The 14221-nt window shown below is 46.1% G+C and overlaps 1 protein-coding gene across 5 annotated transcripts in view; it reads left to right on the forward strand.

The window, feature by feature from the left end:
* Positions 1 to 14221, forward strand: part of NTRK3 (neurotrophic receptor tyrosine kinase 3) — a 311454-nt gene that overhangs the window by 117726 nt on the left and 179507 nt on the right. For 4 of the 5 annotated variants that reach the window (XM_077827898.1, XM_077827899.1, XM_077827900.1 and 1 more), the window contains exons 9-11: positions 3266 to 3289; positions 4619 to 4689; positions 6518 to 6620. In XM_077827898.1, the coding sequence (XP_077684024.1) occupies positions 3266 to 3289; positions 4619 to 4689; positions 6518 to 6620 (198 nt within the window). The remainder of the gene's footprint in view (positions 1 to 3265; positions 3290 to 4618; positions 4690 to 6517; positions 6621 to 14221) is intronic. The other variant, XM_077827902.1, reaches the window with a different exon arrangement.

Consider the following 14221-nt stretch of genomic DNA (forward strand, 5'->3'; position numbering starts at 1 on the left):
ATCACGTCCAGGAATATCTGGGCCCTACCATTTACACACTTGTCTTCCAGTCTAAATCTGGGAAATGAAAATCTCTCATAATCACACAATTCCCAGTAGTGTTTATTTTATTAAAAATATTAGAGGTCTCTCTCCATATCCAAATCAGATCCTGGGTGTCTATAGCAGGCCCAAGCACTATCCCAGTGGAACCTCTGTTACCTTTCTTCCCCAAAGAGATTTTGACCCAAACAGATTCAGTTTTATGCATTCCATCACTTCTAATTTCTTTACAGTCTTCCCCATTATTAATACCACCTTTACCTTTATTTCTGTCTTTTCTGAACAGCACATACCCTCCAACCCCTGGATTGAAGTCATGGTTACTGTTTCACCAGGTTTCCATTCACCTTATAATATCTAGTTTCACTTCTTGCACTGGTAGTTCTAGTTCCTCCATTTTGTTACCCAGGTTCCTTGCGCTGATTCACAGACATCTTAGTTGTTTCTGCTTGGTTTTGCCCAAATTCCTCGCTGGATTAGGTACAGTCATTTTACTGCCAGTATACCTGACTGTTACTCCCAGTGATTTAGCCCTGTCTTTCCTCTTGTTGTTGTACATTTTCTTACCCTCTTTTATTCCTTTCTTCATTGCTCTATTACTTGGTTTTCCTCCCACTCAATATTAGAATCAGATGCAGAGATTACATGAGCTCCAAACCATTTCCCCCATGTTCCTGGTTTAAAGCTCTTTTAATCAGTTGTGCCAACCTCCGTCCCAGAAGCATATTTCCCTCTCTACTCAGGTGGAGTCCATCCCATGAGAACAGTCCTCTGTCTGTGAATACCTCCCACTGGTTGAACATCCCAAAGCCCTCCTTATAGCACCATTGTCTGAACCATCTGTTCATCATCATAATCTTGTCTTGCCTTTGCCCTCCTCCTCTACAGACAGGTAGAATCCCCCTGAGGGTCACCTGAGCCTCCATTTCTTTAAGTGTCTTCTCCAGCCTGTCAGTTTTCCTTGTTGTGTCCCAGTGAGAATCTAGCAATATCATTTGTTCCAACATGAAGGACAATCAGTGGATTCTTTCCAGCTCCCATTAGGATCCTCTTCCATCTCAGGTCCACATCCTGTCTCTTATCTCACGGCAGACAACACACCCTTCTGTTCTCCGGATCAGCTGTGGTGACAGGTCTTTCTGTCCTTCTTAGTAGGGGAGTCCCCAATCTCGTAGATCTGCCTCTTCTGATGGTGTTGCAATTCTCCAGCCTTCCCCCTTCTGTTCTTTCTGGCTGCAAGTCTTCTGTTCTCACTTGTAGTCTCCTGCGAGTCATCCTCTATCCTCTTAGGTCTCTGAAGTCTGGCTGTCTTCATTGTCTCTTTCCCTCTTCTTGCAGGACCAGCTGCTCTTCTTTTCTTCCTTGCCTTCCCATCTTTGGTTACTGACTGCCTCTCCCTTTCATTTTTCAACTCAGCGAACCTGTTCCTCTGCTCTGTTTCTCCTTCGCTAGCCAGTCTTTTCCTCCTCCTTGTTCTCATAGTCATGTGCTTCCGTTGGCCATTTTCCTCATCCAGAAGTCTACCCTCACAGTTCTCTGGTCCAGCATGCATTTGCAAGTCATGAGGTTTCTCTTCAGCCTCTTCTCTCCTTCCCTCCATCATCTGCCCAAATCCCCTTTGAAACTCCACCACAGTTTCTAGCTGCCTCTCCAAACCTTGGATCTTCTCCTCCATCAGATGCATCAGACGGCACTTCATACAAATGAAGCACCTTTCAGGTACCCTCTCCAGAATAAAGTATATCCCACAGCTTCCACATCCAGTCATCTTAATTGTCTCTTCCATTCTTTGGGTCACTACTACAGCTGCCTGTGTAGCTGTCATAGCCTTCCCTCCTACGCTCCTCTGAAGAAAGAAAAAAGGAGTGGGGAAAGAACCCAAAACATACCCCTGTTTGCTGGCTCCTGTGCTGCCGGCCAATTGGTTGGCTGCCTTTATAGGCTTGCTGATTAGGGAAGCCTCGCCCCCACAATCAAGGTTCAGCTGTGATCACAGGCTCTGCTTCTCTCCCCACGCACTGCCCCCTGCCAGACTTTGCGAACTGAAAACAAACCCGCAAGCAAGCAAACACACTGTCAAGAACTCTCTCCCTGCCCCTCAGGAGCAGAGGCTTGCCTCCCTTCTCCTCCAACAGGGATCTCCATGCAAAGGCTGCTGTTTTCAACTCTGTTTGCTGGCTCCTATGCTGCAGTCCCTGGAAAATTTCCAGCCCCCTCAAATTAAAAAAGTGTAGTAACTTGCCCAGGAGTCTAATCCATCACAGCCCAATTAACTGAACCAAACTTCAGTTCATTGGGAGCTGCACGTATGACCCTGGGTCTGTATTTGCTTCCCTTCCAAGCCTCTGCCATGCTTTTATGGGAACGCTGCAGCATCATTCCAGGCACCCTTGGCCGGCAAAGCTGTGTAAAATCCTGTTAGTATCAGGGTCAGTTTCTTTTGCTGGCGAGTACATTGAAAGCTGATGTTGTTCTCATGCTATATAAACTGATTGTCACTGAGAGCTTTAGACATTGTTACCTGGGGCCCTAGCGAGCTGTTTTGTTTGGAAGGAGCTTTACTGGATACCGTGAACTGGTCAGGTTGCTGAGGGGAATGACTAAGAGGGCCTACTTTACAGGATGGTGCAAATGTCGTGCGGCCCCTTTCCCCCGCACCAGCCACACCTCTGTCCTGAGCCCAATTGCTTCCAGTCCTCACTCCATCACAGCTCTGCAACTTGTTCCTAAATGGTATTACAGCTACTGGGGCCATGGGGTTTCCAGTTCTGCCCTATCAATCCACTGGAATCCCAACCTGCAGTCCTCCCTCCCCCATTTCAGCCCAAGCCCCCTCACAGCTGTTCCAGTGCACCCCAATCCCGATCTTCAACACAGTCTGAGATTATTTTGAGCCAGGACTGCCAAATGGGCCAAAAATGGGAAGCTTTGTTCTCTTGCCACACCTCCCCCAAATCCTGCTCAGCCCTGCCGTGTGGATCTAAACAGAGAAATCTCTTAAAGTAGCTATGCTCTTCCTAGGAGGGTTTTCCCTCTGCTCCCTGTGCAGTCAGTGAGCTGGCATTAGCTAGTGGCTGGCTTACTCCGAGAGGTACGCCCTCAAATGTCCCTGGGCTGGTTGGGATGATGTGGGAGCGTGGCTGAGAAGTGTTTGGATGGGAGGGGCTGACGTCCCTTTACTGTGCTGTTAATTGTGTTGCTTCTCTCTTTGTCCTTTTCACAGAGAGTACGGATAACTTTGTTTCAAGTAAGTGCCTTCTTGCCTTTTGCTTCATTTCCTTTTTTCACCTCCTGAATCCAAGTACCTTGCAGATGACGTTTGGGGGCGATCTAATGCTTTAGCGCTAGGCAGGAGGGATTGTTAGGGAGGGAGATGAGGAAATAAGTGTCTGGCTTCCCCTCTGTGAGAGCCTGAGTGTATTAAGGAAAGTTTTTATGTGCTGTACAGTCTGTAGATCCTGGGCAGGTCTATTCCTGCCTAGTGGGGTCCTGAAGAAGGATCCAGACCAATGGAGAGGGAAGCATGTGATGTGCCGGTAGCACGGGTAACTTTGCAGTATGACACAGAGGCGTGAATGTGTCTTCAAGCAACTCCTGTACTGGCTGTAGTTTGGGGTGCCACAGGGCAGTGGTATAGATGCCTAGTCCACTGAAACTGAAAGGAAAAGCAGTCTTCAGAGCTAGTCTTGTGAGGGCTGATGTGGTTCAGGGCTTGGGGAAGTAATATGGAACCTCTCCCCTTGAGGTTACTGATCTAAATTAGGTGCAGGTAGGTGGTGCCCCAAAGAAGTTGCCATTGAATCACCTGTATGAAATGAGCAGCTGGGTCTCAGTCCCCTTCCTAGCAGAACAGTTGTCTGCATCACAACAAGTGCTGGTTTGACCCCCATATTGCAGCAGTCTGAGCACAAGCCAAAGGACTGATTGGGTCCTGGATATTGGAATCCCTCCCCCCTTCATTGTAGTGTGGACTCTTCCAAGTAGGAGCTGAGGCCCATTGAACAGGTGTGTAGGGTAAGTGCTGTACCTGTTCTGTGGCTGGGGGCTTTCTGCTTCCTGGATTTTTAATCGCCAGCATTCAAATGCATTTAATTTAAAAAATCACTCAAGTCATCGTTTGTTGGTTTTAATTTGGCAGGATTCAGTCTTGTAGCAATCTGCATTCCAGGGATGCTTGAACCACTAGCTTTCCCCTGGTGCTGGGAGGCATGTGGGTGGATGAAGAACCCTCACCCACAGAACATATGGGATCAGACTGCTTCTCATTAACTGGTGGGAGTGACACTGTGTCCGATCAGTAACTTGGCTTTGCTTCCTCACTGCCGAGTCACATAGGAACCTAGAGAGCTTAAGTAAAAAAACACCTATTAGCTCATTTGGTCTATGCCAGTTCAGGAGAAATTACAACCCCAATAAGACTTGAATTCAAAGTCTTTGAAATAGAAGGCAAGAGACCTCATTCTCTGGGCTAGCCAGTGCTATGTAGTGTGACATCACAAGGTTGGGATGTTCTGGGGCCTGTGGAATTCCTTGGGGGCACAAATTGAATATTTCCTCTTTCCTCTTCTGGTTCCAGTTGGTGACTATGAAGTCAGCCCCACCCCACCTATCACTGTGACCCACAAACCAGAGGAGGATACATTTGGGGTGAGTCCTGTCTCCTTTTTTGTACAGGGGAAGCATTTTCTATTGATTTCTGCTGTTGCTGATGGATAGGGTGGTATACTGTTTGCACCACCATTGCTTCTATACTGAGATATTTGTTTGTAAGTAAAATCCTACCCTGTCCAATTAATGATGGCCAGACTTTAGATGGTTCAGTGGTTTGCGATGGATAAGCAGGGATACTGATATGAACTATGTTAGCCTCTTGAGTTTGCAAAACTGGGTTGTGAATCTCTTGAAGACAGAGTCTCCCCCAAAGTATTTCCTGCAGGGTCAGAAATTCTGAGAGAACAGTGAAAAAAATGACAAATCAATCAATTAATTGAGTTGTTTCATGCTATAATGGAACGTTTAGGAGCATGGATTCAGTTCTGGTTTATTTTCATCAATACCGATTCATCCACCCCTTCTTTAAACCCCCCCCCCCGCTGCATTTGGTGATGTCGCACTAGGACTTGATCACATTGGCTGAAATAAGTTTTGCCAATTCATTTTACATGGTTTGCAAGACCCTCAAAATTTCACTTTTCACAAAATCCAGACAGAGATGGGGAAAATGTTGAGAGCAACAGTGTTGGGGAAATAATTAGGGGTTTCATAGAATTGCTCTAATTTTATGCAAGGTTTTGAGAATCTTGAAATCCAGAAAATATTGACAGAATAAACAAACCCTTATCGATTTTTCTGAATGTTTTGTCCTGCGGTAATTCTCAGGGGAACTGAGGAAAGCGCTTCATACAATGGGACCTTACTCGTGAACAGCACCCAGTGTAGAAAAAGAAATGCAGAAAATATTCAGGGGAATGAAAATCATACTTGTTAAAATGTGACCTTTGAAAAATAAAACCATGCGTCTATCAAAGACTGGGAAAAGCATCAAGCGATGAAAGGAATAAAATGTCTTTCTGTTAATGCTGTATTTTCTTCTGTGATTGAACACATCACAGTAAGAGGAACACAGGTCCAAATGCAATAAGAGGCCCTGGAAGGCAGTAAGAATAATTGGCCAAATGCAAACGGAAGAAATCCTGAAAGGAAGCTGTTTATTTACAGCAACACAATTAAAGAGTCTTGGGTAAAGATCTGCAGAATAAATATTAATAAATATAAAAAGGAGCTTTGGGCTGTAAGCCTTTGTGTACAGGGATGATCTCCCTTCTGCATCCGTACAGGGCCTGGCACAATGGGACCCCAGTCCCAATTGGGGCACTTTGGGTACGATCATAATATAAATATTTACCACTACTACTCATAAAGGAGCAGCTGGAACCTCAGGAAAAGAGTTCTACTGCCTTCTGTCTCTTGTGTTTTCTCTTCCCTCATTCTTGCTTCTGAGGGTTGCTTGCATGGAGGCAGAATTGATGTTGTGAAAGAATTCTTCTGCTCCTACTGCATATTCCCCATCTCAAGTTAGTATCCACTTATGGTTGTGAGACCACACGTTGGGTAAGATGTGTCAAATGGAGATTATGAAGGGCAAAAAACCCAGGGCATTAAGGAATACTAAGGAGCTAAGATTCCATGCAGATGTACTTGATGATTAGAGAGTGAGGGTTCAGAGGCATGGGAAATGTGATATCGGAGCAGAATTGTATCTATATAGAAATTATTCTTATTTTTCCTGTCGCAGTAAGAGGCTCTTGTAGTTTCAAAACTGCATTAAAGCCATTTGCATTCAGATGGATTCGTCTCCACAGCAGCATGTAAGTGTACAGGAGTGACTGAGCCAGGAGACTTTTACTTTTCAAGTCTGAACTGGTTTGGATATCATATGTTCCTTCATCCTAACTTTCAGATTTGTCCCTTGCAGGTATCCATAGCAGTTGGGCTTGCAGCTTTCGCGTGTGTCCTCTTGGTGGTGCTCTTTATTATGATCAACAAGTACGGTCGAAGATCCAAGTTTGGGATGAAAGGTACGTGTAGCTGCTCTTCTCCAGCAAGAGGCACCTTCAAGGAATGCCAGGCTCTAATGCCACATTATGAAAGGTGTTGTGTTTTATTTCCGCAAAAGGTACTGTCTATACCAGCCAGTGGCACTCCCAGAGCCCTTTGAAGGGAAACGGTACGACTACCTCTTCTGTTCATTGCCTGGACCTAGAGAGCAATAGAGTCTTTCTCTTTTGTTGTTCTGGGCTGCAGCTGTTCCTGCTATTGGGAATAAGCATGTGTGTTTGTGTGTGTGTGTGTGTGTTGGTGGGGGGCTTTGGGTCCTGCTGTCTTTGGCAGTAACAGCGGTTGTTGAGCGCTGAAGAATGAATGCCCTTGTGCCGTGTTGTTGTAGCTGTGTTGGTCCCAGGATATTAGTGAGGCAAGGTGGCTGAGCTCATATCTTTTGTTGGACCACCTTCTGTTGGTGAGAGAGATGAACTTTCGAGTTTACACAGAGCTCTGCTTCAGGTCTGGGGAATGTACTCAGAGCTCGAAAGCGTGTCTCTCTCTAAAAGATATTACCTCACCCCTTTGCCCTTCTTATAGGTCTCACGGGAAATGCCGTTTGGCTGCCCTGCGTTAAGCAGGGTTGGGTAGGTTGGGGCGGGAGGTAAAAATACATGAAATTGCCTCCTTGGTGTATTGGCCAGTTCCTGATAGAACGGAATGCGGGTGGATTCTGAGTCGGTTTGTGAAGGAAGAAAATATGCTGTTATGAGTCTGTGGGGTGCTTGCGAAGAGCAAGTGATGTTTCAGCAGGTTGCAAGGGGTTTTTCTGCTGCCTCCCCACTGGAATGTTTCACTCGTTTCCTTTTCTGCTTCATGGCCATCCTCGTGGGAACTGTTTCAGGCAGGCTAGGTAGTGCTTAGCCAATGAGAAGACAGTGATGTTTGCCATATGGAGCCATTCTTTCAGTTCTCCCCAGCAACGTCGTTGCTTCTCTTCAGGATCATGGGGCTCGTGCCAAGAGAAACTGAATCATTGAGCACCGTCTGTTTTTCATGATTTCGCCTTGTGTTTATCTGCAGCCTTGAAGCGTTGGTGGTGCGTAGCAGAGCCTACTGGGACAGGTTTATAACATAACAAAGTAGTTGCCAGCCTCCATCCTTGTTAATACAGGCATTGTACAGCCAAACACGTGGTCTTTGGTTAACACAACCCTTTTCAAAGGCTGCTGAGTGGCAGCTGATTTCCCAGCCATGCTGGGGCCTGCATTTGAGGAGCAGACTGAAATGTTTGGGGGCACAGCTTGTGCTTGCCCAGAGTTCTGTTTGCTTTGCGAAGACATTTCCAGAGTAGGTCCAAATGAGACTGTGGCTGGTGTTTCCCCTGTGTGGCCTCTGGAGATGGAAGACAGGACCTTAATTAAACAGCAGAACTACTGTAGCAACTTAGCAAATTTAGCTCATATGTCCATTGATGGGAGCAATCTGCTAGGGTGTACAGATTGGTGGTGGGGGAGCATGGGAATGGAAGTCATGATTTCTGCGAGTCATGATTCCCAACTCTTCCACTGCCTCATTTTGTGACCTCACACAACTAACTGGCTTAACTATGCTTTCTGCTTGAGTTTCCCCTTCTGTAAAGCGGAGATGAAGTTTTCCAACTTCATACGGGGAGGGGGGTATATCTACGGGAGGAATGGTTTGTACAGTGCTGTGGTATCTGCTGCTGATAGTGCAAAATGTTATAGGTAAAAGAAAAGAATAAATATTCCCACACATGAAAAACGGAGAGAAGAATGTGAATATCATGTGGGTAACTCACCTCTGTAGATGGATAGACAGATGTGTGCTTGCACACGTACTGAGGGGTTATGGTAACCATGAGTATGAATCTTGAATATCGTTTGAGTTCCTCAGAAGGCTGAGATGTGCTGTGGTAATATTCCCTTTTGGCATGTGCAGGATTTAGATAGCACAAGCTTTTATCAAGAAAAACATGGTTTTCCTTTCATTAAGTTGCTGTGCTAAGTTGGAGTCCCTGTTATTCTGATAATAAATTGTAGATATAAATATTCCCCTGCAGACTTAATTTTTAGGGGTTTTGCTGGTAAGGCTGTTAGACAGACAGAATCTGCAGTGTTTACATGGGTTTAAAATTCAGAGAGATGTCTCATGTGGGACTTGATCCTGGTGCACTGATTCTGTAGCCAATCACAGCCTTCATAGGCATCTTGGAAATGCAGGTTGTTGTTGGGTGCTGTGGACACCAAGTCCACGTGGAGTTAGTGTGAAAGTGACTGGCTCTGCTATTAGATGAGCAGCTGGATCTTGAGCCTCGAAGGCTCCTTGTACATCGGTAGCATTCTGCCGCCACATTTAGACAAACGTGCACATGCTCCTGCTGAGCAAAAGTACCTGTTGCTGACACAAGGGCTCACGTAGCTCTCTTGATATCTTCTACAGCACCTTTATCAGTGCCACTAGGGTAAATTTGTCTAATTTGCTCCCCTTACAAACTCCACCTTGGTTCCTCCTTCTCCTCCCTCAACCAACACTCTGGGGACCCCTTCCATGGCTTCTCCCTCTATGCCTTCTCCTTGGTGACTGTATCCATTTGTACAGTTTAAACTCTCATCTCTTGGCTGATGACTCACTAATCTATGGGCCCTGTTTCCCTCTGCCCACTCCTGTGCTGCAGACGATCTCCTGATATATGGCCTTAGATGGCTCATCGCCAGCATAGAGTTTCTTGGTTTTTCCATTTCCTCCTTTCTCTGTTGTCGTTGGCACAACACCATCCTGCCCATCGCTTAGGCTCACAGTCCCTTTGACTCCTCCTTTCCCTTCTTCCCACACAACAAGGCTGTTGCAGAATATTGCTTCTTCCTCCTCAATGTTTTGCAAATGTGACCCTTCCATTCTGTTCCAGGGGCTAATGCCCTGGCTGCATCTTGCCTTGATGGCTGCAACCAGCAGATGACTGCATCACTCCCTGCCAGTCTGCCTGAAACGCAGTGGCAAAAATGGTCTTCCTTCCCCATTGATCAGATCCTACCATCCTCTGTCTACCTTTGCACCCCTCCATTAGCGTCCCTTCAGCCACTGCATAAAAGTTCAAACTTCTCACTTAACACCTTCAAGGCCTTGAATAATGTAGGCGTGATCTACACTACAGACTTATGGTGGTATAACTATCCTGAGCAATGCAGAAAATCCACACCCCTGCGCGACACAGTTACGCCGACCGAACTCTGGTGTAGACAGTGCTACGTAAATGGGAGAGCTTCTTCTGTCGACACAGCTACTGCTTATCAGGGAGGTGGAGTACCTGTGCCGATGGGAGAAGCTCTCCCATTGGCATAGGTACTGTGGTTACTAAGCATTACAGACTCATTGGTGCTGCTGCACCACTGCAGTGCCATATGTGTAGATAAGCCCTTAGGCCCAGCCTCCAAGTTGGATTTTATCGTCTTTCATGTCCCCCGGCCCTTCATTCCACCAATGATGCCCCATTTATTTCAGTCTCCCATCTTTACCTTCTTCTGTGATGCTTCCCACTTGTGGAATGAGCTCCCTAATAACAGAAAAACAGCGATACTGGGTCAGATCAATGGTCCATCTAGCCTGGTGTCTTGTCTTCCGACAGTGGCCAATGCCAGGTGCTTCACAGGAAATGAACAGACCAGGTAGTCATCAAGTGATCCATCCCCTGTCACCCATTCCCAGCCCCTGGCAAACAGAGGCTAGGGATACCATCCCTGCCCATCCTGGCTAATAGCCTTTGATGGACCAATCCTCCATGAATTTATCTAGTTCATTTTTGAACCCTGTTATAGTCTTGGCTTTCACAACATCCTCTGGCAAGGAGTTCCACAAGTTGACTGTGCGTTGTGTGAAGAAGTACTTCCTTTTGTTTGTTTTAAACCTGCTGCCTATTAATTTCATTTGGTGACCCCTAGTTCTGGTTCTAATCTAGCTTGCCAAGCCACTCTTCTTTCTTCATTCATATCTCCTGAAGTCTCACCCCTGGACACTCACCTCTGGCAAAGATCTTTACTGTCACAGTGTCATGCGAGAGAAGGAGAGTGTGATCAAAAATCAATACAACCGAAAATCCTCTGGAAGCTTGCACTCTCCTCTGAGTCTCCCATTGTGATCTAGTTGCAGCTTTCTGGGGCAGGAACTAGGTCCTACAGAGCATCAAGCATATGGTTGGTGATTAAAAAATAGAATAATAATAATCAAAAGGCCTGATCTGGGGACGGAGCATCATTCCCTGATTCAGGAGCAGTTTGTAGCCAGCTGATGCATTGCCACTTGCTGTTGAAATCCCAGCTTGGCAGGATTGTAGGAGCAGGTTTTTCCTGTTGTTTTTGTCATGGCCGCAGAATGCTGTGTACTCAAGTAACCCAGAATGCCTTGTGGGGAGGCTTGTAAGCTTGTCTCCTCCTCCCCCTTTACTTTCTCTTACCAGCAGGCTGAGAAGGGAGGTTAATGCCTAAGTGAATAAGGGGGGAGGTGAGGCACAGCTGGGGCCAGGGAGTGAACCTTAGCAGGGTGTGCAGGCAGATGGCTGCTTGCGTTCTGTGGAGGTGAGGCCAGAAAATGAGGGATCCCTATATCCCAATCCTGGGCTTTGTACACATGGGCAGAAAGCACAGCAAAGGAGCAGAGCAATCTATGAGGACCTGGTTAGGGATTTCCTAGCTAATAGATATGGATTTGGGCCCTGTTTGGGAGCATAGGCCAGCGCCTTTGCTTCTCTTCTCTCTGTCTGTCCCAGAGACAGCCCGGAAAATAAGTGCCTCACATTGCTCTCTAGCGACCCTCTCAGGTAGTTTGTAGAAGTGGCAGTGACAGGCTGAAGAGCGAGCAGCATCCAGTCTGCCTCGCTGAAGAGCCACCACAACAAAGAATGACAGGTTTCAGAGTCGCAGCCGTGTTAGTCTGTATCCGCAAAAAGAAAAGGAGGACTTGTGGCACCTTAGAGACTAACCAATTTATTTGAGCATAAGCTTTCGTGAGCTACAGCTCATTTCATCAGATGCATGTAGTGGAAAATACAGTGGGGAGATTTTATATACACAGAGAATGTGAAACAATGGGTGTTACCGTACACACTGTAACAAGAGTGATCAGGTAAGGTGAGCTATTTTTACCAGCAGGAGAGCAGGGTGGTGGGAACATTTTGTAGTGATAATCAAGGTGGGCCATTTCCAGCAGTTGACAAGAATGTGTGAGGAACAGTGTGTGGGAGGGAATGTTTATTTATCCCCATGTTTATTTCCCAGGTTATGACCCAGCTACTGATCTGTCCAATAACAATGGTGCACAATACTTGCTCTGCCAGTTGCATGATAGCAGGGCTGGCGTCAGGGTGGCTTCACAGGCCCCTTGTGAGGTGGGTTATAATGCAGCATGTTCCCTGTTTATCGTCGTTCTGGAGGATGGCTGTGTGCCATCCTCATTGAGTTTCCTCGCTTGCTCCAGAGGAGGCGCCCTGTTAATATTGGATCATGGTGGCAATCCTGCCTTTCAGGCCTCCTTGCAGATTTGCCTCCGTGCAACAGAGTGGAGAAAAATATGGCTTGACAGGCTATCAGCGACTGCCAGGGCCATGGAATGTGAAAACTTAGGGTTAGGGGAGATAAAATGAAAATGGAAAACAAAGTTCCCTTTGTGTACCTTAGGCTTAGCTGCAGAATAGAGAGACATTGGAGAAAGAACGGCCAGACAAAACACATACGTAAACAGAAAGTATCTAAGACACAGATGTAGTCTGCAATAATTGCTGGTGTCTAATCTGAGTTTTTGTACACAGACATGTGAATGAATTTTTAACCAAGGAAGGACAGTGATCAAGTGGTTAGAACACGAACCTGGGAATCAGAGCCCCTGGTTTCTATTCCCAGGTGTGGGAGGGAGAGTGGTTAGAGCAGGCAGACTGGGGGTCAGATTTCCTGGGTTCTTTTCCTGTTCCCAGCTCTTCCAATGACGCAGTTAGTGACCTTGCACTAGTCTTTGCTTCCCTGTACCTCAATTTCCCTGCCTGTAGACTAAGGATAGAATGCTTTAGACTTCACCTTAATAGCACTCTTCTTCCTGTAAGTCTATAAACCCAAATCCTCCCAGTAAAGTGTAGTCAGAATACATTTTAGGAAATGAAGTTTAATTTAATAAAGCTACAGCAAAGTCCTGGGGCTTACGAGATACTCGGACACATTGGTGGGCATGGTCACATGAGTACTTAGGCAGGTAGACAACAAGACATGCACATTCCAGTGCTAACATTTGGCTTGCTGGTTCTCCTTTGTGTACATCAGGGATTGGCAACCTTTGGCACGTGGCCAGCACATCCCTCGGCCTGCGCCGCTTCCCGCAGCCCCCATTGGCCTTGGAATGGCGAACCGCAGCCAGTGGGAGCTGCAATCGGCTGAACCTGCGGACACTGCAGGTAAACAAACCATCCTGGCCCTCCAGGGGCTTTCCCTGGCGGGCCCTGTGCCAAAGGTTGCCGATCCCTGGTGTACATGTTTTCTGTTTCAATCGTAAGCTCTTTGAGACAGGGATGTTGTGCTCATACTTATTTGTATTATGTACTCTTGGTGCTCCAGAAATAATAAACAATAATTCATGCTTGTAAGAGAGCTACAATATTTTTGGATGAAAGAGAATAGAGCAGAGCAGAAACAAATGTACTTATTTATTGTGTGTGTTACCATAGCACCTAACAGCCCTAGTCATGGACCAGGGCCCCATTGTTTTAGATGCTATACAAACACAGAACAAAATGATTTGTCTTGCGTAGTTGAACTTGTTTTCTGGGCTCAGCTACAAACTAGTTTTTGGTCCCCAAATCAGGTTCATCATGCAGGACAAGGGTGAGGAGCGACTGACAGCCCAAACGTAGCATCATCTGAAATCCCATTGCCTTTTTTCATTTTCTGAATCAACCGAAACAGCAAAGGGGGGAGGGGAGGGGGAAAGGAAAGAGAGAGGCAAAACAATAGTAAATAGAGGCTCTTTACCCTTTCGGTAACGTGTCAAGAATCACATCACTCAGTTCATTTGGTATTCACTCCAATAGCCCTGATCGGAGCGCTGGTGCTGCTGATGTGTATGTCAAAAGTACTTGCAGAGCTGTTCCATTGCAATTTAGCATTAGTTAATAGCTACTTAAAGTAAAGTGGTTGCCTATTTGATTATGATTGGGGGTTATTAACATTTTTCCATAAACAGATGGTAACTGTCCTCTGCGTCCATTGCAAAGCAATGCCAGGGTTCTGATTTCAAGGAGACCAGTTCCTGCAAAGACAGCTTGGATGCATGCTTTGTTTTTTTATTTCCCTCCTTAACAGTGTAATTATTTCAGTAGCTTAAAGGGAAAAAATGCTTAAGTGAAATGACCTGCCTCTCCAATGAGACTTAATCCTAACCTCCATTGACTTGCCCATGTCTGAGTACAATTACCTGGTGGTTTATTTTTTCCCTTGAAGCTGTACAGGAAGTAAAATAAATTTGCAATTAAGAGAAACTATAAAGTCAGTACTGATTGCCCCAAAGCAATCGGTGTCCAGCACCCTTCTATTTTATCCTACCGGACTTGTTCATGTCGCAGGGGTGATGCCCTCCCACTATC

Source organism: Eretmochelys imbricata, chromosome 10 (genome assembly GCF_965152235.1).
Source record: "Eretmochelys imbricata isolate rEreImb1 chromosome 10, rEreImb1.hap1, whole genome shotgun sequence".
Classification (NCBI taxonomy): Eukaryota; Metazoa; Chordata; order Testudines; family Cheloniidae; genus Eretmochelys; species Eretmochelys imbricata.